The 26,960-nt window shown below is 36.6% G+C and overlaps 2 protein-coding genes and 1 non-coding gene across 3 annotated transcripts; 1 reads left to right on the forward strand and 2 right to left on the reverse strand.

Annotated features, from left to right (window-relative positions):
* Positions 1-11,696: 11,696 nt before the first annotated feature.
* On the reverse strand, positions 11,697-11,768 carry TRNAH-GUG. The gene has a single exon. It is a non-coding gene; the product is annotated as a tRNA-His (tRNA).
* A 664-nt stretch (positions 11,769-12,432) lies between these two features.
* Positions 12,433-13,122, forward strand: LOC112168906 (egg cell-secreted protein 1.3). The gene has a single exon (XM_024305840.2). It carries the CDS (start codon positions 12,494-12,496, stop codon positions 12,986-12,988), a length of 495 nt encoding a protein of 164 aa, XP_024161608.2. The 5' UTR covers positions 12,433-12,493; the 3' UTR covers positions 12,989-13,122.
* A 12,048-nt stretch (positions 13,123-25,170) lies between these two features.
* Positions 25,171-26,720, reverse strand: LOC112172121 (abscisic stress-ripening protein 3). Its single transcript, XM_040508847.1, has 2 exons — positions 26,256-26,720; positions 25,171-25,643 (listed from the first exon to the last, which is right to left on the reverse strand). Exons 1-2 carry the CDS (start codon positions 26,643-26,645, stop codon positions 25,449-25,451), a joined length of 585 nt encoding a protein of 194 aa, XP_040364781.1. The 5' UTR covers positions 26,646-26,720; the 3' UTR covers positions 25,171-25,448.
* Positions 26,721-26,960: the final 240 nt, after the last annotated feature.

Genomic DNA, 26,960 nt, shown 5'->3' on the forward strand with positions numbered 1-26,960 from the left:
ACATTGTTGTTATTTTCTCTCCATTAATTATCATGAAACAACATATACAATCATAAGGATTTTGTAATGCAAAATTGCTAGTAGTCAAGCTTGTAGAAGAAGATTCCAATTAGGGTTTATATATATCATACTAGTTTTTATTTTCTTTCTATTAATTACAATGAAACAATTTTTTTTTTTTTAAGTAATGATAATTTCATTGATAAAATGCGCATGCCAAGAAGGTCATTACATACCCACCCGCTGTCACATACTGATGGACAAAGCAAGGCTTCGTGGGAGAGCCACAGTGGTACATAGGATAGACCTACTATCTTAGAACTTACCGCTCACTTATTCAAGTGAGCCTATAACTATGACACAAAGCATAGCTTATATGAACAATCATAAGAATTTTGTAAATGCATAATGCTAATAATCAATCTTGCCATGAACTCATGACAAAGATTTCAACTTGAATTTATAACAATATTAAAAGCTATTAAACATATTCCAACTATAGTTTCTTTTCTAATATAGATGTCTTTTTAGTCATTTCATTTATCCATATAATCTGATTTTAAATGTAGAAAAATTTGAATGTGTATTAAGTATTTAGGAATGTATTAATAAAATTTCTCTTTGGTGATCAATGACTTTTAAGAGAAAATGATATTTCTCTCCAAAATGATGAATGAGGTCTAAAGTTTAAATTTCAAATTTTATTTTTCAATGTTAATCCTATGAGAAAATCCTAGGTGGATTGTTGTAGAAGGATTCAAGTTTTTCAAATTTCCCTGTCATGGAATTGCAAGGGATTATGTGGGACTGAAAAGTTGAAATTTTATGTGGTTTCGTTTGCTTAATCAGTTAATTGAATCATTCTCATATCGTCTTTATCAAACACACTGTTATGACTTGAATAAATTCTACACCCTATATGTTGCAACTTGAGTTTTAGAGAGGGTAAGGACATGCCCATTGACAGTTCTCTTCAGCTTCTACTCTTCTTAATTTACACACATAAATCTTGTTTTCAATGTATTTTAAATATATACTCGTAGCGTTATTAAAACTCATCGTTGGTGTCGGCAAATTACTAGCCAACGCCTTTGCGTCCGCACACGAGCAATGTCAAAAAATTGTTTTTTTTTTTTTTTTGTCAATGGAAATACTTCAATTTTTTGTCCAGTACCATTTGGTATAATGGTATTAGTAATGCTAGTCATTTTTGAGTCAAATTTTAATTAAAGTAGCTAAAAAGTTATTTTAGCTAGTCACTTTAGAATTACGTCTGCATCAATGTTCTCTATTTTAGCTAGTTTTGAATTTATATTATTTTTTAAATGAAGATTAAATAGTTTAAGGGTGGTGCTATTCACACACCTATTTTCTCTATTCACACGCCCCCTTTATTTTTTTATTATTTTAATTCAATTTGTTTTTACAAATTACCCTAACTATCCTCCCTTGTAATTCTGATTTTTTTTCTTCTATTTGGCAAGTTAATCATCCCTAAATCCTAAACCTTTATTTTCCCACATACGAGGACTTCAAAACTCTTTGTGATTCCTTGTTTTCCCGCATGTGAGGATTAACATTGTTGACTATGTTCAATCGTATTTTTGTTATTCTGGCCTTGCATAATACATTTTTATTATTTTTTATTGCGAGATTAGCAATTACATACTCATCATTATGTATATACGGCTGTGGATTTTTGGCTAGTTCACTATAAGATGCTTTGATTCCATGTTGATCAGTGTACCATGCTACTTTGCAACATTTGAGATGTTATTGCATAGAATCTAATTAATTGTTACATACTGAAAATAATGTTCCAAAGTCTTGTTTTTTTTTTTTTTTTTTTTTTTTCAGCCTAATGTTGAACTTTTATTTGTGGGTGTGTTCTTTCAATACAGTTATCTAGAATACATTATAATAAGAGTTTCATACCATTGATTATGCATGTGTCTGCATTTGTGTAGGTCCTCAGGTAAATCTTGTTCAATCATTTCATTTTTAACTATACTCCAATTTTTTATTTTTGCACCTAGTCCCAAATTTTCAGACTACGTTTGAAAATAGCTTATTGCCAATCTTTAAGAGACAAGAAACTCTAATAAGCTAGGTGCAATAAACCCGAGACAATAAAGAAGTAACGCATGCGTCTTACCCCTCCTACTTGTATAAGGACAAACTTTGCAATTTAAATTCAGTTGGATGAACGTAATTACATGGAATGCATATTCCTTGTCTAATAACACAGGTCATTCCACTTAATGAATGTATTATTTATCCTTCATTTATAGGTTTTTTTTTTTTTGATTTATTGTAAAATGATTTTTGATTCATGATTGACTTGCCAAATAGAAAAAATGAAAAAGAGGGAGGGTAGTTAGGGTAACTTGTAAAAATAAATTGAATTAAAGTAATATAAAAAAAGAAGGGGTGTGTGAATAGAGAAAATGGGTGTGTGAATAGCACCACCCTAGTTTAAATGTATTTATAAATTACATAAAATAACTTAAAAGAAATGTTTTAAATTATCTCGCTCTCTATATTTATGAGCGAGATAGTTAAAAGTTATAATAGAGAGCCACTTAGGAGTCTGGTGCAGCTGCTAAAATAGATAAAAAGCTAAGCATGCTCTCTAAAATAGCTAAGGAGCCAAAATAGAGAGTCTGCTAAAGAAAGTACTAAATCTAGCCGCATGTTGTTGCAAAATTCTGAACTCAGGGCCCTAATATTTCTAATGCTGCTTCACACATCAGAAACCATATTATGTCAATCACAACTGGTTAACTCAAACACGAACCATCAACAATATGGACACCAGACTGAATCTATCCATAGTGATGGACGGTCGATTCTAGCGTAGTCCAATCACCTTCTCAATTTCAACAGTCGATGGAAGATTGTGCAGTCGCACCCAAATCCTAACAGTTTTGAGATCGATTAGGATCGGGGGACCGGAAAGGCCATCATAAGCAGCTATCACCACGGAGATGCACCGTGTCGAAACACACTACAAGGTGATTTGAACACAGTTACACTGTCATGGAATTCCCAATCGTACCAAACGTTCCTTAAAAAATCTCAGGCCAAATCGTTCAACGAGAAAGAGAGCGATTGCGGACTCTCACAATCATTGGACCTAAATCTTAGAATCATTAATTATACTTTGATATCCTTTAAAACAAAAGTTTTATAGTGCGCAAGAGTTTATAAATATCACCATCATTCACTCACAAGATTTGGTTAGCATGTGTAGTCATATGAATGATGTTCCAACTAACTGGAATTATGCATGATTTCATGTACTTGGAAACGGAAAAAGATTGAAGAACTAATACTTTAGCAAAATCATATTATTCTATTCAATTTCGTTGACAAACTGAGGAGATTAAATGTTATTGAAAGAATCCTACAAAATAGTAGTTGTCATTGGTCTTTCGAACTCTCTATAATGTGCGGTCCTTGAAAACCGAGAATATATATATATATATATATATATATATATATAAATATATATATATATATATGTGTGTGTGTGTGTGTGTGTGTGAGAGAGATGCTAAAATATGAAAACTTATAAATTGAGGACTTTCTAAACAACAGTTATGATTTACTTCGGTTTTTTAAAGATTAGTAATTTGGAAGAAATTTTTTTGAGCTTATCTACTCATTATTGAAGTGGGTTTCACAACTGTTAATTTGGAATTCCTCATGGATATATATATATATATATATATATATATATATTGCTATGCTAAAAAGGTCCTTAACTTAGCTTAAGGAACGAATTTTCATATTTTGATCACTTTTCGATCACATATTCACATCTTAGCCATTCAATTTTTAGATTCTAATGTATATATCACTTTTGTAAATTTTCAGTCAAATTGATGATAGTTAAGGCATCCAAAACTACAATTTACACAAACGAACCGAATCTGTCAAACCTAAACCGTTCATGCAAATTGCAGTTTTGGATGCCTTAACGATCATCAATTTAGCTAAAATTTGCATAAGTGATCTACTCATATATACCTAAAAACTAAACCGTTAAAATGTGAATATGCGATTGAAAAGTGCTCAAAATATGAAAATCCGTTCCTTGAGCTAAATTAACGACCTCCTTAGCATAGAAGCTCTCTCTCTCTCTCTCTCTCTCTCTCTCTCTCTCTCTCTCTCTCTCTCTCTCTCTCTCTCTCTCTCTCTCTCTCTCTCTCTCTCTCTCCTACAACAGCTTTCAGGTTGGGACGGGGCGGCCGGGCTTGCCGGACGGAGGCCAGAGGTATCCCAGAACGCTTCTGGGCAGTGATCGAGGTCGGAGGAGGTCGAGGTTGCAGGTTTCTGGGCAACGACCTCACCTGCAACTGCAGGTTTTTGGGGAGCGTTGCAACCACGTCGCCGGCGACTCCACCGACTGTAGACCGGTCCGTCCGCCTCTGGCCTCCGTCTAGCAAGCCCCGCAGCCTGAAAGCTGCTGCAGCAGCGCTGTCCGCACTTTAGTGAAAGTGCGGACGTCCTCTCTAGAACCCGCCCGTGTATATATATATATATATATATATATATATATATATATATATATATATATATATATGCCCGTTCTAGATAGGACCTCTTACTTTAAGAATTTGAGGATTTTTGTTATTTTACACAAGTATGTACCTAATTCAATGATCTCAATAGTTGAACGTTTAGATTCCTATACAAGAATGATGTCTACTAAAAATCAACCAAATCCATAATCATTTGGTCATTCAAAATTATGTAAACAAATGTAATCCGTTAGATAAAATTAAAAGGAACATTGTGTTAATCAAATGGTTAAACATTTTCTGATTTGGCTAATTTTTTATAGAATTCATATATGTGTAGGTAACTAAAGAATGAGTGGTTATGATTATTAAAATATATCCTAAAAATAAAAACATCATCACTTTAAGAGTTTAAGGACGTCATCTCTTGATTATATATATATATATATATATATATATGTCGACTCTTCTAGTGAGGGACTCATTTTTTTTGTCATTTTAGGGATCCCTTGTGGGACCCACTTTTCAATTATATACAGGCATCTCGACGGTTCAGTTTTTAGGTCCCAATGTGTAGTCACTTATGCAAATTTTCAGCAAAATTGATAACCGTTAAGGTATTGAATTAGATTAAATCAATTGACGAACCAAATTATCCAACATGAACTGTCCATGTTTATAATTGTAAATTGCAATTATGAATACCCAAATGATCATTAATTTGGCTGAAAATTTACAGAATTTATCTCCTATAAGGATCTAAAAACTTAATAGTGAAGATGCGGATATGTGACCGAAAAGTGAGTTCCACGAAAATCTCTTAAAATAGCTGGAAAAAAAAAATCCCTCATATTCTAGTATATGGTTGTGTGCTTGTGGGTTTATATATCTATATATGTACACACTCATCTTTCTTTCTTTTGGCCAAATGTCATTTTCCTTTACAACAATTCATTGCATCCATTTGGGAGCCATTTGAGAGAGAGAGAGAGAGAGAGAGAGAGGAATATAATTTGGTAGCTATAGGGATGCATGAACGCGTCACATGTGTATAGTTTTTCTTTCAACGAGGGGCCAGCTGAGGCTGATTTGTCAGTAACGTATCTATCTACGAATTAATAATATTGCATGCTTTTTTGTTCTGCCCTCGATCATACCATTAGAACAATTAGGCCAATTAAGTCGGGTCATTTCGGATGCTTCTGCAATAAACTGGGAGAAGAGAGAGATCCTCAAAATGCTCATGATCGACCCTAAGCTACCTGCTAGCTGCTAACTACATCATTCATCTTCTAGCTCGATGAACAGAAATAGTCTAACACATATGCACGTACACTTTAAATAACATTCAGTAGCTTTAAGATCCTGAAAGTGAAATGTTGAACTATGCATGGCCGGCCCTCAATTATTGATCCAGCTGAGTTGGCCAGGTTGCACACAGATGTCCACATCCAAGACCAAGCCTTAAACTGGTGCAATATTAATTCATTTGGTTGCTGACACCGCACCAAGATAGCTAGGTGGAAGTAGAAGTAGCGTTTATACGGTCACCAAATAAACAAAAATTTTGTAATTTTCAGGCATGGTGGGTATTTTAAGTTTTCTAATCTTAATCTTTAAAAGTGAGTACGTGAGCAAATATTTTTTAATTATCTGGTGAAGGAATGATCATGTTGTATATATCTAGTTAACTAGCTATTTAATTATTTCCCTGAAACAAATGAAGACTAATATAACTGGCTTCTTCTTCTTCTTTTTTTTCTTTTTTTCACCAGCAAAAAAATTGGGGTTTGCTAGCTCAGATCGATAATGATTATATCAAACACACATGATCGATAGAATGATAAGGCATGAATGTGGTTTGTTCATTTGGCCTGCCTAAGCTTAGGAAGCTAGGGTTGCAAAGTTTTTATTGATTATTAGGGGAATAACTACCATCCATACATATATATATATATATGGAAAATTTCACAAATGGACACTCAATTATGACTCATTCGACACATTGGTCACTGAAGATTCAAATATATCACTTTGGTCACTTAATTATTACATTATTAATCACTTAAGTCATCCAAAGATTCAATTAGTTTTGGATGTCTTAACAATCACCAAATTGGTTAAAATTTTGTAGAGATGATCTATACATTAGGACCTAAAAACTGAACGGTTAAGATCAAAATATATGATCGAAAATTGGATGAAAACAGGAAATCCGTACCGAAATTTCAGTACGGACGTTCGCACATGATAAAAACAAAAATAATATATCCTCAACGATATGTACGTTTGTGATCCGGACAAAAAAAATGTATGTTTGTGATATTATTCCCCAGTACATTTTTATGGCTTTCGGCTTGAAGCAGCACCCCACATGTTATGTATGTAAACCACCACCACCAGCTAGTATATATCATCAAGGTCAAAATTGACGTTATCATTTTGGTACTCTTTGAATGTACTCGATTGCCACTTTCTTTTTCTACGCCATTTCTACGCCATACCCTAGTAAATTTCTGCACCAACGGTCCTTTGAAATGCACTTTTGGATTTCCTTCATTGAAATTTTCATATATTGTTCAGTCTCATGGCAACCCACAACCCTCACTGCCTCACACCGGCCTCTACTTAAACTTCTAAAAAGTGGAGTGGTGTTGTCATACTTGGCCAACAATAACCGTTGTAAAACCAAGTTCCCCATGTACAAACACAATTCAAATCCTCATTCGGTACTTTGTATTGGAAGATGTAAATCCCATACTCCTGAGATCTCCCCATGAAGAAATGCAGCGTCACCTTCTTTTTGGTCAATAATCGGGGAACTAGGTAAGAGAAAAAAAAAACAATGATCTTGATGAGCAACTCACATAAGAAACCCGAGTTCATGCATTCAACGATGCATCATTGGACCAAGAGCGAATCACGACGACATCTCTTCTACAATTGTTGAATAGAGAAGTGCGGCTAACTAGGACTACAGAGTCGATGAGTCATGGTCTGTTAGTTAGCTAGCCTAACTAATACTGTGAATGTTATGGATTCAAATCTCACTGAAATCAAGAATGGGGTGAGCAGTTACACTGTCGTCCAGAATATTAAAAAAAAAAAAATAGGGCTACAGAAACCCTAGCAAAGCAAAATGGTCTCTTTCTCCTTCCCACATTCATTTGACATGTTAATTTGTTTTACAGGTGGAAGAGCGAAATGAAACCTGGTCCTTAATTTTTTTGTCACGTGCAAATAATTTGAACGCAAGCAACAGTGAAAACTTGGTATAAAAGGAAAGGGTAAAGGAAAAGGTGGAAAAAGCTAAAGGAATCAATCAAAAGAAATAATTGTTGCCAAGAAAAAATGTAATGGTTAGTGCCTTTTTAGCTTTTCTTTTGAGCTACTCCACCCTTCCCTGTCCAAACTATCTGTTCAGAAGCCATGAGCAATTCACAACACCAGTCTAGTGCATGTAGTGTCATCAGATGGTTTCCATTTGAAGGGAAACAACCCTATTGGAGCATGGACAATGCCACCTTCTTGCACACAGCTATTATTCCTCTCTTTTGATTTTACAAGTTCAATTGCCCTTGTACCATGCTTCGTTTCCAAGTCATTTCGTTTTAGGCAAGCTATTATTGAATTCGCCAGTTAAGCAATCAAACCAATACCACTTTAGTTAACAAATTGAGTGTTTAGTAGATGACCGAACACTTATTAGTTGAAAATACAGTGTAAACACGAAACGACTACTCGATATAATCATGAGATGATTGAGATAATGTCAAATTTATCAAGTCAAACATGGAATGATCGAGTTACTAACCTAACGCAGCCTATTGATTAATCTAGTCAAATCAAACCTCATTAGTTGCAAATAGATTACAATTTGTCCTAGAAGTTGAAAAGTAATTCTACTAACTCTAGGACCTAGGTAAAGCTGGATCAATGGTGGCATGGTGCATCGTAGAGTATAATATAGCGCCTAATTTTGACCTCTAACAACCATTTGCAAAATTTCCTAAAAAAAAAAAAAGGAACTTCAAATGGATAATGGAAGTTAGGAACATAATTGGTATTAATAATTGCTTCGGATGCTTAACAACTCTTTTACCCCCTTTCGTCGGTGGCGTCTAAACCCAATCCTAATTACAGTATATGAAACCAATAGACTAAAGCCACGTGTCTAGGCCCTTTGTTCACACTTCACAGTAGATAAACGCCGTCCCCGTGGCTCTACCATACGGAAACCCTAATCATGGTTTTTGATGATTGATCACGAGTTACAAAACAATGAAAGGATTGTTATGATTAAGACTAATGACGCTTACCGCAATCGTTTGCCGGAGGCCCCACACGAACACGTATTGAGTGGGCCCCAGAGGATGGGCCTCCCAAGAGAAAAAGACCATTTCTGAACTGGTGAACTGATGGATACAGCTGGCTGTTCTTCTTTCTTCGTCTGCTGCAGAGATTTTGCGTACATCAGAGAAAAAGAAAAGAAAATATTTTTTCAGAAATAACATTCATTCTTTCATGTGCTTTAACCGGGATGGAAGCCGAGCGTTTCGTAGTTTAAAAATATCGAATCCTATCTTAACCATCATTTGTTAGGATTTTTCGGAGTAAGTTATTTGGTTTGGAGTTTTGGATATGACATTACAATATTAAAAAAAAAGAGTGAAATTCGCATTTTCTATTTTACAATTCTCACTTTAAAAATTAGAGTTATTTAATTTTTTACAAAATAAAATATTGATAATGTTTTTCAAATTTTTTTTCTCACAAGTATTGATAATGAATTTTTGCAACTTTCTAATATTTTGTTTTAGTTAATTATACAATTTTTTATTAAAAATTTGGTATGAATTTTCTGTGAATATTTTCTCGATATTTTAATCTAATTTTTTTTTTCTTGAAATGTAATATGTCCACAATTTCCAATATTTTAATTATAGTTTAATATTATAGTTCACTATGCTTACATATCTTTTCTCAAAATAACAGTTTATATACTTACTCTCCGAATCACCATTATTTCAAAATAACTCGAGAAGTAAATTTTACAATAGGTGCAGTTTTCGCTATCGACTACCAAATCTCATAATTGCAAATGTGGATTAATGAAGCTTCCCCTTAACGTCCTTATACTTTTAATCATGCCTACTTCGTCCAAAAGACGCCTAAGTTACAATCTCTTGCTAATGTTCTTGTTTGTTTCCCCATAAAATATAAAATAAAAACTTGGAATTATGAGGAAGTATTTAATATTTGCTAACATATTTGGACGGGATAGTATAATCATGTAGCACGTGTACACGTTTTGTTGAATTGATTTCGTGTCTGTAGCTTTCAGTAGCTGTCAGAGTGGACCAACAAATAATATTATTCTTTTTTCTTTTATTATTTTACTAAATGATGCAAATAGAATATTATTGGTTAATATAAAATTAATAGAGAGAAGTGCTATTCTGTCGGTGGGAAACCGCGCGAGATTTTCGTGGGAAAATGGGAGAGCGGGCACATTTTTAAATATTTCTTGACCAGTTAATTGCGTCATTTATTACTAATTTTATTTTTGTTTTTATTTACGTTTTCGTTAATTTTTTTTTGTTGTTGATGTTTTTGTCTTGGCTTTTGTTTGTTTAAATACAATATTTGGTTGCCCATCACTGTTCATAGTGACAGTGTCTGCGACTCTGCAAATGGCAGTGAATATTTGCTCTATTCCTGATTAGTTATTTATTGGTGTTTATTGATTTTGAAGAATACTTTTTTTTTTTTTTTCCTTCTCAGCTCATGCCACAGAGTTTGAGATGTTATCATCTAGCTAAATTTTCATCATTTGGGTTGGGCTTCCATAAGCATCAAGTTGCTTTTTGTAGAGTATATTCTAAATTCTATTATCACGATTAATTATAAATTATTAAGATTAATAAGGTAGTGTGTAAATTTATAAACAATACCGTTTCATGATAAATATGTTGAATTTGATGGGATTGATAGCAAATATACCAACATCGTAGAGATCATCCATGAGATGCGGCTAATCTTAGAGTTGTAAAACTTTATGCATATTCCAGAATTGCTCGAGATTATTTCACAATAACACAAACGTACTCAATCCAATATAAATGTACATGCTTCGAACACAAGTACATGTATAAGTTGTAAGAAAATACATGGGTTATCGATGAGAACCATATGAGTAGTAGCAATTTAAATGTAGTAACAACAACTACAACGGTATTCCACCTTTCATTGAGTTCAAGCTTCTTTTATCTGAAAAGAATTTATATTGTTAGTCGTAATGAAAGTAAAAACCATTTATTCATTTGTAAATTTTATGTAGACTAAGTATTTCTTGCATTCTCTACCATACCTCTTTGATTAATCTTGTACTTAGATAAAGTGAGTGCTACGTACTCTCATCACAGACACACTTGATCAGTATATTTCTTGTATTAGTACATCTATATATTAATTCCTAGTCATTTATCTCAAGCTAAATCAATTTGTTATTTTCATTGATTATGTCAAGTCCACATGCATATATTTTCTTACAAGGGGTGCCCACTCCTTCTCAAGAGTCACTTCCATGTTCCAAGATCCACCGCAGGCCACCCTTGATGTATCACAAAGCAAACCTAGCCTACCGAACTGCTTCTGCCTCAATATGAAGAGAATATGTTGGGACGTGTAAGAGGCTAAGAGCTCCATGACAAACCCCAATACCAACGTTGTCAACCTATATATTTAAGTACCATTAATTGTCATTGATTTTCAAACGCCCACTAGCTAGGTGGCCGCTACAATTTAACCTCCACCTCGGCGGGGTTTTGAACTTCTGGTGCAGTGAGCACAAGCGCTGGCCTGTACTCCTCCAAGAAGTGATAAGGCCACTTAGTGTCGTAGCCATTTTATTGGACTACACCTCGCACTATCCTAAAGAGAAACTAGAAATATTCTAGCTTGTGTTCAAAAAAGAAAAAAGAAGGGAAAATATATATATATATATATATATATATATATATATAGACACAGACATACACTAGCTGCTCTTGAGAGCCTGAAGCCCTGGAGCACTTCATGATTAATAAGAAAATTACTTAAATTTTTTTGTTAAAAAAAATTGTAAAAAAAAAAAAAAAAAAAGGCAAAAAGACTCCTTAAAAAATAGAATGTGGCTGCTGGGATTCGAGCCCAGGTCTCCACGGCCACAACGTGGAATTCTCACCACTAAACTACAGCCACAGTTGTTGTTAAACTGACCAGAAGAGAAATATAAAGGTTGGCGGTCGAGAGCCATACTAGACAATTTCATTTGGATGCCAAAAATATGAGAAATTTCAGCAGAACACTGAGTTGCAGAAATTACGTGTGCAGAAATTCGCTACGAAGGGCACCGAAAAGAATTAATATTATCGATACAATTTATTTATTTATTTATTATTGTTTTATTGGAGAAAATATTCATTTAACTTTTGGTAATAATTTATAAATAAAGAGTTTCTAGTGGCCTCATTAAACCCAAACTAAACAAGTCCCTAGAAAGAGTACCACACTCCAAACTTAAGACTATCGATATAGTTATTCAGTAATTTATCGCCAAATTATGTGAATGGTCGGAAATTCATGAATGATGGTCAATTTAATTTTGCAATGTGGATGATTAATGTGGCAAAAATTGAAAGATAACCAAAAAATAAAAACGATGGGGAAGATGTGGGGATAGAAGAATTATACAGGCACCCAAACATACCAACCAAAAACTCAACGTACAAAGCGCGCAAAGCACAAGCCCACAAAGAGAGCAGCCCAACCAAGGGAAACCAAACATCACAAAACCATCGCTAATTATATGAATAATCAATTGATTATTACTGATAGATCGTGAGCCTCTTCACCACCCCATGCACGTAACGCTTTCGCATCTCCATCACTACTTAAACCCTCGCTTCTCCTCTGTCCCTTCACACATGACACATTATCTCCTGAATAACAGAATCACAATGGCCTTTAACACTTCCAATCTCTTCCTAACTCTCACTGCTCTCATTGCCCTAACCATGCCGTTCATGGCTTCTGCTTATCGACCCTTGGTGACGAATGACCCAACCGGATCAGATCCAAGCCTGGCAGCTAGGTTGAATTTGGATGGAGAATCCTCCAACTGCTGGGATTCCTTGCTTCAGCTCCAGTCATGTAGCGGTGAGGCTATAATGTTTTTCTTGAATGGCCAGACTTCTTTGGGTGATGGATGTTGTGAAGCTATTCGGGTAATCGAGCACCAGTGCTGGCCTGCCTTGCTCGGCGCGCTAGGGTTTACCACGGAAGAGACTGATATTCTCAAAGGTTATTGCGACGAGGCTGAACAAACTCATCATTCTCCTCCGTCGATACCATCACCACCGTACCTTCTTCATCCTAATAGAGCAGTTCATGTTCCTTATCAGGCTGATATGGCTCCTTGAAGAATCCAGTTATGGTAATCTGGAATAAATAACTTTGTATGGTTTGTTTGCTGCTTGTTATGTCTTAATTCTCTCACACTTATGAGGTGTATAACTAATGAAGAGTACTATTGAATAAACCAAAATAATAATCGTATCAGTTCTATGCTAATTAGTCTGTGCATAGCAGCACATTTTCCATTACCTTTTTATTCATTAAATTTCTAAACCATAAACCCTCAAGTCAAACAAACTCATTAAGAACTTAATGGAACGATTCACTTTTCTCTAATAATAAAGCTTAGGCAGAATTATTTGTCGAACCCTTTTATTAAAGAAGTTCTGTCTTCACTTTCTCCTTTCTCGAAACCCAATTGCTTTCTTCCATTTATAGTATGTAATCAGGGCCGTCCTTTGACCAAGGCAGCCAAGGCAGTGGCCTTGGACCTCAGTTTGGGGTATATGTTAAAAAAAAAAAAAAAAAACAGATAGTAAAAGAAAAAAGACGTAGAACTGCAGTCTGTAGAAGACGACGTCAGTGCCGATGAAATCAAATCCGTGACTCCCTGAGGCCTCAAGATTTCCTCTTTTTCTTCTGTATTTGTAAGTTAAACACCCCAAACTTTCCTCTTTCACCATCACTCTGGGATTAGAAAGAAGATAACTAAAAGTTTTGCTCTCACTTTCACCAATTTGGGCAAAAATGAAACGTTATTAGCTGCTGAAACATGAATTTTTTATTTCCCTATGATTCTTTCAAAGACAAAGAGTAACATTTCTTCCTTTTATGTCTATTTAATTCTGAATTTCATCATCTATTCTAATTTCGTAATCAGAATTCAGATAGTTGATACAATTGTAACAAACCGTCAAGGCCTGAAGTCTAAAATTTTGTGATTAAAAAATTAGGTTATATTGTTCTTTATTGTCATTGTTACTTTTTATTTCTTTATATAATTTGCTATGTTTTCGTTTGAACTTAGCTTTGCTGACAATTTTTTTTTCAATGAAAAAAATTATTAGGAAGGTCTCTCTAAATTTTGCCTTATGCCTCATTTTGTCACGGGACGGCCCTGTATGTAATGATCAATCTCATTATAGACAAAAAAAGAAAAAGAAAAAAAGATTCAGATCCATTGCTTTCCATCAACAAAATCATATGAGATGGCATGGAATTAGTTCAGCATAATTAGATGCGAATCCTATCGGTAGGTATATAAAGAGGGTTCATCTTCGAGTGTATAATTTGATATAAGCATATCGATCAGTCCCAACTGTATGGAGCTTGTGATAGGCATATAATATCAAGTAATTTAAGTCTCATTACAACTTAATAATAGCTGGTAGCAGGCTATCATTTAACTATTTATTTCATGAAGGAGAAGAGGGCATGATTGGATCGGGGTTTACTATTGCTCTCAGCTAATTACATGTGTCTATCCAAGAAAGGAAAGGTTCCATTTTTCTTTTGTTTTTCAGACCAAAAAACTATCAAAATAAAAAAAACGTGCCATTCTCCATAACCTGCCATTCTAACTTTGTATGTCATTCATGAGTCACACAAATTAATGGAGTGCATATATATCCATATGATTTATGGTGGTTGATGATCTTGATCTATGCCTTTGAATGCTTTCCATCGCAAAAGAGAGTCACAACTAGTTATTAGTGATGGATTTTTAGGGCATGGTACTTTCTTCAAGCTTATAATTCACGAACTCATCAAAACTCAATTAACCTAGCCCCATTCTCTTCTCTTCGATGGAAGAGATATTATGGCCGATATGAGGTCTAATACGACCAGAGTCGACTATGAATTGATACGCACTACTCAAGTACTCATATACGTACGTCCAGACATATGCATAATGAGGCAAGCATGAAATTAAGAAGAAAAAGAAAGAAGTTTCTTTGATCAATCTATATGTATGTATATGCACACATGTTGATGTGGTTGAGCATTAATCGATCAATACTACGGGACCCTTCTTTGTAATGGACTGAACTATTCTCAACGGGATGGTTGGTAAATTTGAATTGGGTTTAGAAAAAGTGTGAGAAAGAATAGGGAGAGGGAATTAATTAATAGAGTAGAAAAGGAGTCACTCCCGTTTGAGCATCCGTTTATCATGTGATCAGAACATAATTGCGTTGATTCACTTTCAAGTGTTTACTTATGTGCGCTGTGTAGAAATCAATACTCATATATAACTTATAAAATAGGGTTTAGGGTTAGGATTTTCCTTAGCCCGGTCGGGCTATCGGGTTGTAATTACTTGAGTAAGAATATATGATTTTAGTGAGTTTTGCCTAAAAATTTGTGACCTGAATATAGGAGTTTTCCCAACTTATAAACCTAAATCATAAACTTGCATTAGGCTTAAAAAAAAAATAATAATAAAAAAAAAACTTTACTTTGGGTGGTTTTTTTTTAAGAAAATTATACAGTAGCACCTCACCAAATATATAAACACAGAAAACCCACCTTCAATTTATTTTATACAAATAAGGACACAAGCTCAGGTCCAAAACCAAATGTAACTGGGCCTGGCTTCGAATTATGTTACAAAATGACTAAAATGTTCAGTTTTTATTAAAATTTACGCTTATGCCACTGCCACAATCCAACGACCTAAACTTGAAATCCCAAAACACAAAACGCAAAAAAGCCCAAACGTGAATTTCTCTCCAGCGACGGATCTGGCTTGAAGCAGTAGCACTGCAAAATCTTCAGTAGCACTCAGCTTGATTCCGGAATCGACCTGCGCCTCTGACTCCAATCTGAATCGCGCCGGCGGCGACGATGCGCTCACCATTCACGAAGACGACGGCGACGGATCTAGCTTGAATCTCCGAAGCAGTAGCACTGCAAAAAAATCTCCAGTAGCACTCAAATTGATTCCGGAATCGACCTTCGCCTCTTATTCTAATCTGAATCGCGCCGGCGACGACGATGCGCTCACCATTCACGAAGACGACGGCGACGATCTAATGGGCTTCGTGACCGTGAATTCCGGTCAGTACCACTTTTCTAATTTCGAGTTTCTTGGGGTTTTCGCTTAATTATCTGAGTATTGTAAGATTAGTTATTTCTTGGAAATGAATCGAAGTTAATTTGACAATTTACTGGCACCGACTTGAGAAAATTTTTTGGATTCCTTTCAGTTAGGGTTTAAAGATTTCTGGTCTAATTGTTTTCATAGTTGACTGTAGTTTCAGTTGGTTCTTGGATGTGGAAATCACTACGGCTAATTATACAATTGACTGACATAACCTTGAAAATTTTCAGAAAACGTTAAGGATTGTGCCGTTTGAAGCAGTAACACTCAGTTTGGAGTGTTGGGAAGCAGTAGCACTCAGGGGAAGCAGTAGCACTCAGTCAGAAACCCTAAAATCTCTGACGGATCCAAAACGCACTGCAAGAGATCCGAAGCAGTAGCACTCTGCTTGAATCTGGCTCCAATGGAGGTTGATAAGGTAAGCTCTTACTCAAATTTTGCTGCCTTAATTTATGTGTCTTCGAAAGTAGCAGTAGAATCGATTGAAATCTCCAAACCTGAGCAAATCAAAAGTAGCAGTAGAATCGAAACCTCCAAAGTTCGATTTACCCAGCTTGAAACCTCAACATTTGTATAATTGATTTCGAGGATTTGTATATTAGCTACTGTGTCTGTGTTGTGGTTTGAATTCGTGTATGCATGTGCATGTTGAATGTGGCTTCGAAATTGTGGTTCTCGAAACTTTTGTTTGTGTTTGGGAAACAGTTACTTTCATTTTGCATTTGAAATTTTCCTTGTGGTTGTTTCTGCAGTGCATTATTGCTATGTGCAACTGTGTGCAGTTTATATGAAGTTTCTTTCTGCAGAGCATTATTGCTATGTGCTACTGTGTTCAATTGAAGTTTATTTCTGCAGCTATGTGCTACTGTGTTCAATTGAAGTTTCTTTCTGTAGTGCATTATTGCTATGTGCTACTGTGTTCAATTGAAGTTTCTTTCTGCAGTGCATTATTGCTATGTGCTACTGTGTTAAAGTGAAGTTTGTTTCTGCAGTGCATTATTGCTATGTGCAACTGTGTGCAGTTTATATGAAGTTTCTTTCTGCAGTGCATTATTGCTATGTGCTACTGTGTTAAAATGAAGTTTGTTTCTGTAGTTCATTATTGCTATGTGCTACTGTGTTTATTTGAAGTTTATTTCTGCTGTTCATTATTGCTATGTGCTACTGTGTTCAATTGAAGTTTATTTCTGTAGCTATGTGCTACTGTGTTCAATTGTAGTTTATTTCTGCTGTTTATTATTGCTATGTGCTACTGTGTTCAATTGAAGTTTCTTTGTGCAGTTTATTTTATGTGCTACTGTGTGCAGTTTCTTGTATTTGTGAAATTTATTTGAAGGTATGTGCTATTGTGTTAAAGTGAAGTTTGTTTCTGCAGTGCATTATTGCTATGTGCAACTGTGTTTATTTGAAGTTTATTTCTGCTGTTCATTATTGCTATGTGCTACTATATCAGATTGGACGAGTACAGTAGCAGGAATAGGCGATGACGAGTGCAGTAGCAGAACACAAGTACAAGTGCAGTAGCAGAACACGAATACAAGTGCAGTAGCAGAACTGGACGAATATGAGTGCAGTAGCAGGATTAGGTGATGACAAGTGCAGTAGCAGGATTAGGCGATGACGAGTGCAGTAGCAGGATTAGGCGATGACGAGTGCAGTAGCAGAACACGAGTACAAGTGCAACGAGTGCAGTAGCAAGATTAGGCAATGACAAGTGCAGTAGCAGAACTTGACGAGTATGAGTGCAGTAGCAGGATTAGGGGATGACAAGTGCAGTAGCAGGATTAGGCGATGACGAGTGCAGTAGCAGAACACGAGTACAAGTGTTGTAGCAGGATTACGCGATGACGAGTACATTACCGGAAGAGGGGATTTGTGTTGGGAAATGTACTAGTGAGACGAAGTTTAGAAAATTTTGTACCTCAAAATTGTGGAAATTTCAATGGATATTTTGCTTAAATTAAAATTTAGAAAATTTGATGGAAGTTTTGATATATGTGGTAAATATTCGTATCTAAAACTAGTTTTGAAGATATTTTGGAAAGTTTAAAATATCGATAAAGCTAAGTTACGAAAAAAAGTAACATAAAAAAAAAGTAGGGAAAACAATATAAATAGTACCCAAACTATGGGCCACTAGTAACTTTCGTACCTCAACTTCAAAAACTATCATTTTGGTACCTGGACTTTTCACCCCGACCCAAGATTCATACCTGGGATCCACTTTGCCGTTAACGGTGTTAAATTTACAAGGGTAAATCTGTCATTTCACTGTTCATCTCTCTTACCATGGTACTGTTCATTTTTTAAAATTTTTTAAATTTTTTCTTCCTGAGGAGAGAAAATTTTTTTTTAATTTTTTTAAAAAATGAACAGTGCCATGATAAGAGAGATGAACAGTGAAATGACAGATTTACCCTTGTAAATTTAACACCGTTAACGGCAAAGTGGACGGCATGTATGAATGTTAGGTCGTGTTAGATAATCTGGGTACCATTGTGATAGTTTTTGAAGTTGAGGTACGAAAGTTATTAGTGGCCCGTAATTCAGGTACTGTTTATAAGTTTTTCCCAAAAAAGTAATATAAAGTGATTATTCTAAAAAATAAAAAAAAGTAACATAAAAGGAATTAGAAATAAATAAAAAAAGTCAAAAAAAGTAGTTAAGGGTAAAAAAGTAAATTAATTCATGACATGTGGCAAGTGGAGAGCAGATTGTCCTTATTTGTAATATTTAACCTTATAAAGGGATTAGAAGTCAAAAGAAGTAGATAAGGATAAAAAGGTAAATTAACTCATGACATGTGGCAAGTGGATAGCACATTGTCCTTATTTGTAAGATTTAGTCCTTATATGTTTAATTCAATCTTTAGATGATTTATTTGTTAAATCATCTTTTGTCAATAACTTATATGTAATTTGTTATTTTTTTTTTTGGTTCTTTATCTTGTTGTTTTTAACTAAGGGGTACTAGTTTCATGTTATTTATTTAATGTTTGCGCGCATTGGTGCTAACACCACGTTATATTTCTATGATGAAATTTAGTAATTTACTCTGTTAATATATGTCATTTGGGCCTTGGAGCTCTTCTTTTGAAAAACAACAAAGAGTTAGACGCAAGAAAGTATCAATTAAGAATTAGAACTCATTAACATTAGGACCACAGTTTATTAGTTAGTTTGCTTGTTTGAGCAAAATCCAACTAAGAGAAGCCGACTAACCCCTGTCTAAAGAGATCGCCAAAATCTATGCGTGTTTGGATTCTGGAAGAGCCACGCACTGATGAAGATGAAGCCTCTAATGGAAGAGATCGCCAAATATATTCGTGTCTGGAAGAGACACTAGTGAAGTTGAAGCCTCTATTGGCCAAAAGAGAAGATGAAACCTCTAATCGAAGTTAGTTAATTGAAGTAATTAAACTACAACGTACATTCATCCATATATGATCTCCATCGATGGACATTAGTACATTTGAAAAAACAGCAAAGAGAATGCCACATACCGTCTAGGGGTGTGTTTGGTATGGTTGTGCATGCTTTTAAAAAAAGCTGGTTTCTGCTTATTTCTGAGAATAAGTGGCTGAAAAGCAAAACAATTGAGTGTTTGGTAAATTGACTTTTTATAAGTGTTGTCAGTGGCAAAATAATGCAACATTTATCAAGGCAAAATAATGCAACATTTATCAAGGCAAAATAATGCAACACGTAAATTGACTTTTTATAAGTGTTTGGTAAATTGACTTTTTATAAGTGTTGTCAGTGACTTTTTATAACTTTTTATAAATATTTGAACAACATTTATCAAGGCAAAATAATCTTTCATGTCTAAATTAGTAATTCTACAAATAAAAAGCACAAGCCAGTTTTGAGTTTGCTAAACACTTTAATGCTCTTGTTATCATTATTTTAATCTTTATTATGTCCTTATAAATTTTTCTTAACTGTCAATTTTTATAAATCATGGTGATCATATGATTAATATTGGACAATTTTAGAGCAAGAGGGAGAAATCAATTGTTTTGAATGTGATGATCTTCTTTTCTCACAAAACATCAAAGACAAAATACCATTTCCAATTTTCCACTACTCATTTCCATAATGCTGAGACACCAAGAATCGTTTCGGTTCCTAAAGCAAGTAAAAAGCATTCAGAACGTGCACATATAGAGAAGAGATCAATTTATCGAGATGAACAACATGCACTGTATCTAAGACATGTTGCATGAAGTTCACCTGATTCATAAAGAGGGTCTGACATTTGTTAAAATCCAACAGAAACAACTTGAGCAATCATAGAGCTTGAAACCTTCTATAGATAGTTTACTCATTGACTTAGCTATTGTAAAACCTATAAGATTAAGCAAAAAGAAATACAGCTAAAGGGGGAGGCCAATTGAACATAATAAATTTATTTCTCTTTGGATCTCAAAAGTTAGACACAATAAATAAGAAGGAAAAAAAAAATCAGACAAGTTGTAAATCTCAACAACCTCTACAAGTCAAATGGCTTATAACAAAAGGTACAAAATAGTTGTGAAAGAACTTATCCACTACAGTTTGAAATCACTTCCTACACAACCTTCTTAAGATAAGAAGCACTAAATCCTTTCCCTCTTGGATGTACTACTAGCCCCACCTAATGCAGCAACTCTTGCTGTGTTGATCCAACCCAAGTATGCTCAAGTACCTACAACATACCCAGAGGACCAGTAAGCTGATATGTAACATTCAATTCTCAAATAATTGAATGTTAAAGGACGGATAACCCAACACTAGAATCATACATTGTTATTGAATTGACAGTTCTAATCATAGTAGTTGCCATTCTTTCAATGACTTACACATATGACTTTCATAGACCACCACCATAGTCCATAAGGATCACAAGAACAATGCTAAAAGTCTGGATGGTAAGCATCAATGCAATTTAAGTTTTGGGTTAAGTGAAGCACAAGGCTGCAATCGATGCAAAACAATAAAAACGCTGACCAGTTGGAAAGAGTAATGTTAAATGAACACAGATATGAAGAAACAATAAATAAAGCAAGAGGGAGAAATCAATTGTTTTGAATGTGGTGATCTGCTATGAGAGTCAAACTTTCAGTAAAATATAACACAAGCAAAAGAAAGATGCAAATGGTGCAAAAGAACCAATGCTATGAGAGTCAATTCACCTACTATCAAGTGTTATACACCACTGAACCAATGCTTTTGTCAAACCAGTAACGTAATTCATACCTACACTAACACATCACCAGGACATCAGAAAACATTCCAATTTATCCCAATTGTTTTTATATCGATTCTTATATAGTTTCAACATTGAGATGCTTGATGGAGAAAATATATTTAAATTATGACCTCATTCATGGAAGTATTAATACCTGAAAAGCTAAATCTGTACCTTTATGCCTTCATAATCAGTCCATGCTTTCAACACATCTGGCTTAATACTGATTCTACAGGAATGCTTTCAACCAATACTCTTACAGGGTAACATAGATCTAAAACACGCACTAGACTTAACTATCAAGGTACCTAGGCTACCAAAGAAAGAAAGAGAATGTACTGAGAAAGAGCAAGGAAAAAATTCAGAAAAACACAATGATGCACTTATACCAAAAGCTTCCAAAAAAGAAAAAACTCATCCCCCTGCACTCCTATCTGCTCCTTTTTGGGCTGTCCACCCATTCATAATATCCTCCACTTCTCTCAACAGCTTCCATTAAGATCACATCTCCATTTCCCATATATCAGTCGACCCTTTCTAAGATAGCATACAAACATCTCGTCTTTCTATTTTATGTTGTTTTTCTCTTGAAGAGTATTTGTTCTAAGATCATAATAAGCACCCATACAATGCTAGTATGATTCAACTAGTTCAAACCCCGCATCAGCAGTAAGAGTTTAATACTAGTATAAGCAATGCAATCAACAGAATCAACCACCATAGTGGTTCAAATCCCATTCAGTTATAATCATCAAAATTCCAAGAAACTAAATTTTTCTCTAAAACCATACAAAGAACATATAATTATATAAATAAGACCCGTCTAGGAGAGTCGGGCATGTCTGAACTGAGTGAACAAAGGGAGGAAGAGGAAGAAGAAATTGAAGCTACTGGAAGAAAACTACTCGATCTAGTTCCCATTTTTCAAAATAAAATTAAACCCACATTAATTCAGTACCCAATTACACAAATTTAAGCAAAAAGACAAAGAATTTACAATTCCATCTAAACGAACTATACAATCTTAGCTCTAGAAAAAAAGAATATTTCTAAAACTCAAAGCAATCCAAGCATAATTGATCTCATATCCGTCAAACCCAGAACAATATTATCTCAAACATTCATCAAATTCAAAGAAATTGAAACTAAAATAGATACAAGACTAACCATGAATCAAATTGCCAAGCAGCCAGCAATCAAGGATTGAGGCTTTGATTTCAAACACGGATGAGAGGCGAGGTGAAGGCAGTCAGAGAGAGAGAGAGATCAAACCAGAGTCATGAAGCGACACTTCGAACTTGAACAAGGAAGAGAAGGGTTTCATGGCATTGTGAAATTGCTGAAACGAAGAGAGGATAGAAATCGGTATTTCCAAAAGTTCATTAAACTACAGTAAGTATAGCTATAGTGACAAAAGCCATCTCCTGCTTCTAAAAGCAGGTCACTGGCGGCTTTGGCTTTTCCATCGAAGCAGCGCTGGCTTCTGAAAAAAGTAGAGGAGAAGCTGGTTTACCAAACGCGAGATGTAGAGGCGCTTATAAGCAGGGGAGCAAAAAAGCCCCCACCCCCTCCCCAAAGTCCCAAACGCAGCCTAGATAGGGTAGTTTTTGAAATAGAAGTTGAATTCATTAGATCAACAACAAATGACTTAAGTCTACCAAAATTTACATAAGAAATCCGGCAAGAAAATCCGGAATAATCTACCTAAGCTAAAACAAACCATTAAAGATCACTAGGACGCTCACATTTAAGCAAGCCTACACAAGAATGAAAAAGCCTTAGCTCATACGGAAAAGAAATCATTCAACTACCCTCCACTTGCCAATCATGTAATTGTGGTACAAATAAGACACTAGAAACGTCATAGAAGACTCATAGAAGTCAATCTAACCTCACACAGGCTCAATACCCTAATACATTAGGGCCAGATTGCCTTGAGCTGAGCCCAAACCCGTAGGTCCAAGCCCAAATCAAGTCTTGTCCAGCAGGAAGAGTCCCCTGCCCCATCAGTCCAAGGTTGAGCCTAGGCCCAACCCTAAGCCAACAGAGGAGGAGCATCACTGCTCGCTGCTCCTTTGCCGCCATCGCCGTCCTGTCCTCCGGCGGCACACCGTTCGAATAGCTCTGGCCGCCGGCTTTTCTAGCCGTGCATCACCATCTCGAGCAAAGACCGCCGAAGACTCGGCCTACTACACCCCTCGAACGCCGAACCTTGCTGCAGATCCTTGTGCAGCCTACAAAAGCACACCGCTGCCGCACCCAATTCAGCGACCACCAAGACCAGTCCAAGTCAGTCCTTCCGTGGTCAAGAAGTTGGCCAGAAGAGAAGCCGTGCACTGCAGCCGCTCCTCAGACCCAATCTACCACAGCCGTGCAACGTCCATAGGTTAGACAGATCCAACAATCCACCTACCCAAATGCTGTAGATACTCAAAGCCAACGACGCAGGGCAATGTACCTAGACCGGAGGACCGTCGATCCGGCAAGATAGGGCAGTTATCATTTCTTTAAAGTTGTTATTCACAAAATAATATTTTTTTTTGAACGCGGGGGGTGTCAGTCCATTGAAGTAAAGTAGGAAACATTACAAGAGATGACTCACCCGGACTCCGGGCAACAACAGAAAGAGTCATGAATGAAAAACCTAAGACAAGCCTAGACTAATCAAACATAATGAATCCATGAGATGAAGCTCAAGTGTTGTAGAAACATAGTTCGACACTACTAGAATGGTCCCCAACCAAAGACAAAAGACCATTCCAATTTATTCATGTTCCCATCGACTTCCCCTATTCGAGGGCACCCATGGGAGTGCATTCCTCAGGCTCAGAACCTTTGCTAGAAGACATGTGAACCTCCCTATCAGTAAGGGTGGGTGTTCCTGCAGCCAAACCCGAGCTGCCTTCACCAGAGGAAGGATTGTCCACTGCCTTAAAACTCCTCTTCCTACGAGGTTTTGGATCCTCAGAAATCAGCTTCTTAGGTTTCAAACCCACAGGTTTTGGATTGTTCTTACGCCCAGGAGGACGTCCCATTTTAGCCTTCTTTGCCGGAGAAACTAAGAGAACCCCGTTCTTACTCTTCAGAGCCAATTCAGGTTCAAAACCAAGGTCAACGCCCTCCACCTGAGGAGCCTTCTCAATTGTCTTCTTACGCTTGGAATATTGCATGAGGGCCGAAGAGGCCGTTCTCTTCGTAACACTGATAGATGGGACCACTACAGCAGTTTGCATGGGCGCACTGACCCCCTGAACCGGAGATGGGATTTTGGCCAGTTGGGCCGCTAGAGCGGCGACTGAGAAACCCTGTAGTGAAGTCGACTTTTCCACGGAGGTAAACAGATTAGGCGCTGTGGACTGAGCCAAAACCTCTGCAAGACTCGGAGCTACAGATCCCACCAAACTAGGGTTAGGGTTAGCACCAACGGAGACCTGCAGTGCTTCCGGAGGGCCACCGCAACCCGACCGCTGATGTTCCATCATACCACAAACCTGGCAGAATCCAACGAGCCTCTCATAGCGGAATCTGACCATCGCAGATGCCCCAGAGGTGAAATCAAGGTGGATGGAGGGAAAACCTGTTTCACCGGAGACGACAGAACATGACTGATACGAACCCTAGCCGTCGTACCCTTACGAATCCCAGCTTTATCTAGATGCACGATCTCCCCTAAGGTAGCGCCAATGAGCGCCACAGCGCCCTCAGTAGCTAGGGCCGGCGGTAGACCCATAATCTCCACCCATACTGGAAAAGAAGAGATCGGCACTTGCGCCGGATCTTTCAAACCATCGAACTCAGCCATAGTCAGCGCCCACTTTCCAAAAAACCACGGCCCTCCCTCAACCGTCCTTTGACGATCCTCCCACAAAATAATATTGATGCCATGGCATAAAAAAAAATTACAGAAATTACACCAAGTAAACGATATTATTTATTATTATCAACAATGACATACATGGCATGCTAAAAGAGCAAATATGCAAACCCAAATAACACCCATATCTCACAAAGAACACATAATTGTTAAACATGTTATCAACAGGCATTAATCCCAGACTCTGAGATAATGTACATATACTGTTGATCACATAATTAATTGACAGAGAACAAATAAGTAAAATTTGTTAAACATGCAAACAAAGCATAGATGTATACATTGTTAATTATTGATGGAGATCATCGGAAGCTGGGTTTTAGAAGAGATGGTGGTGCTTCTTTCCATGAGCCTCTTCCTCTTCTTTCTTCGCCTCTTTCTTCGCCTCTTTCTTCTCATGGTGCTCGTGGAAGGCGAACCCACCGGCTCCAACTGCAGCCACTGCAGCGATCTCCTCTTCAATCTTGTGCCTGTGGGCATGCTCCGGGTCTTTCTTTGCCTTATGCTTCTCATGCTGCAAATTAAAAGATATCATAATCAGTCAATTAAGTCACTAACAAATACTTAAAAGAGAGTTACCACTCCAACTGACAATTTAGAGAAAAAAGAACAAGAAAAAAAATCACAATTTCAACAAGATCAAAGGACAAATTATTTTGACACATTGTGACCGAGTTTTAATGAGGTGTCAAGTAGTTCCTATTCTGTAAGATGAATATGTAGGGTCCAGGACCGATGTCGAATTTCTCTAATTAGTCATGAATTCTTGCAACTCATCCTATGTATTGTCACGAGCAACATGCATGCAGTTTATAAAAATACTCAAACATGTTGCCTAATCGGCCAAAATAAGGGAAGCTGCGCTGTTGTAACTTGTAAGTAATCTACTATGCCAAATGCGCCACTTAATCTTATAAGAATGCAAGAGACTTTGGCATGGAGATGGGGTTTGTAATATCCAGCATGTTTCCGCTACAGAGAAAACGTCTAGTTAACTCATGGATCCGTCAGTGAGTTTGTAAAGAACTGAGAAAGTCAATTTCAAACTTAAAACGTAGATGATGCGTTCATATAATATAATGGTCTTTTAGAATTTAAATATATGTAGGGTTAATTCAATTTTTACCAAAGCATAAGCTCCAGCAGCAGCAGCACCGAGCCCGCCGAGTTCTTCGAGATGTTTGTGGTGCTTCTCCTCCTTCTTGTAATCGATTCCGGATTCAGTGGTGCCATAAGCTTCGGTTCTGGTCTCGCTGTACTTGCCACCGTGTCCCTCCTTGACGTAACCAGTGGTCTCGCTGGTGCATCGGCCACCTCCGGGAGCAGCTGAGCCATACGCGTCGGTGGTCTCACTTTTGTACCTGCCACCCTCTCCCTCAGCGGAATAACCGGTGGTCTCGCTGTAGCCTCCGCCTTCGTAAGTAGTCTGTGATTTGTAGGCGGAGGTTTCAACCGGTTTGTCCTCGTTGTCCTTGTGGTGGTGGAAGAGGCCGTGGTGGTGCTTCTCTCCAGACATGGTGGCGGTGGTGGGTATTACTGGGGGAAAATGCAAAGAATATGAGGAAAGGTTCTGTGTTTGGGTGTGGGAGACTTGGCGTGCATGGTGGTGGCTATTTATAAGTGTTGATGACCATAGAGCTCTCTAATTTTGGCTTCTCCTCTCTCTTCAGAAAAAATCAACCCAAAAGTGGGATTCTTCTTCGCTTGCCACGTGCATTGCTGGCCAAGCAAAGGCTTGGTATAGATTTACTTGACATGCATTAAAATCGATCGTCTTGTAACCTAGATCACCCTACACATGTTCCTTAATGATAATTAAGCAAATTTCACG

The sequence above is a fragment of the Rosa chinensis genome, chromosome 6 (assembly GCF_002994745.2).
Source record: "Rosa chinensis cultivar Old Blush chromosome 6, RchiOBHm-V2, whole genome shotgun sequence".
Classification (NCBI taxonomy): domain Eukaryota; kingdom Viridiplantae; phylum Streptophyta; class Magnoliopsida; order Rosales; family Rosaceae; genus Rosa; species Rosa chinensis.

Excerpts from the sequence above, each read along its gene's own strand:
- LOC112168906 (XM_024305840.2), top strand. The coding sequence starts at position 12,494 with ATGACACATTATCTCCTGAATAACAGAATCACAATGGCCTTTAACACT.
- LOC112172121 (XM_040508847.1), bottom strand. The coding sequence starts at position 26,645 with ATGTCTGGAGAGAAGCACCACCACGGCCTCTTCCACCACCACAAGGAC. Across the intron at positions 25,644-26,255 it reads CTGCTGGAGCTTATGCTTTG|CATGAGAAGCATAAGGCAAA; the intron begins GTAAAAATTGAA and ends TTTAATTTGCAG.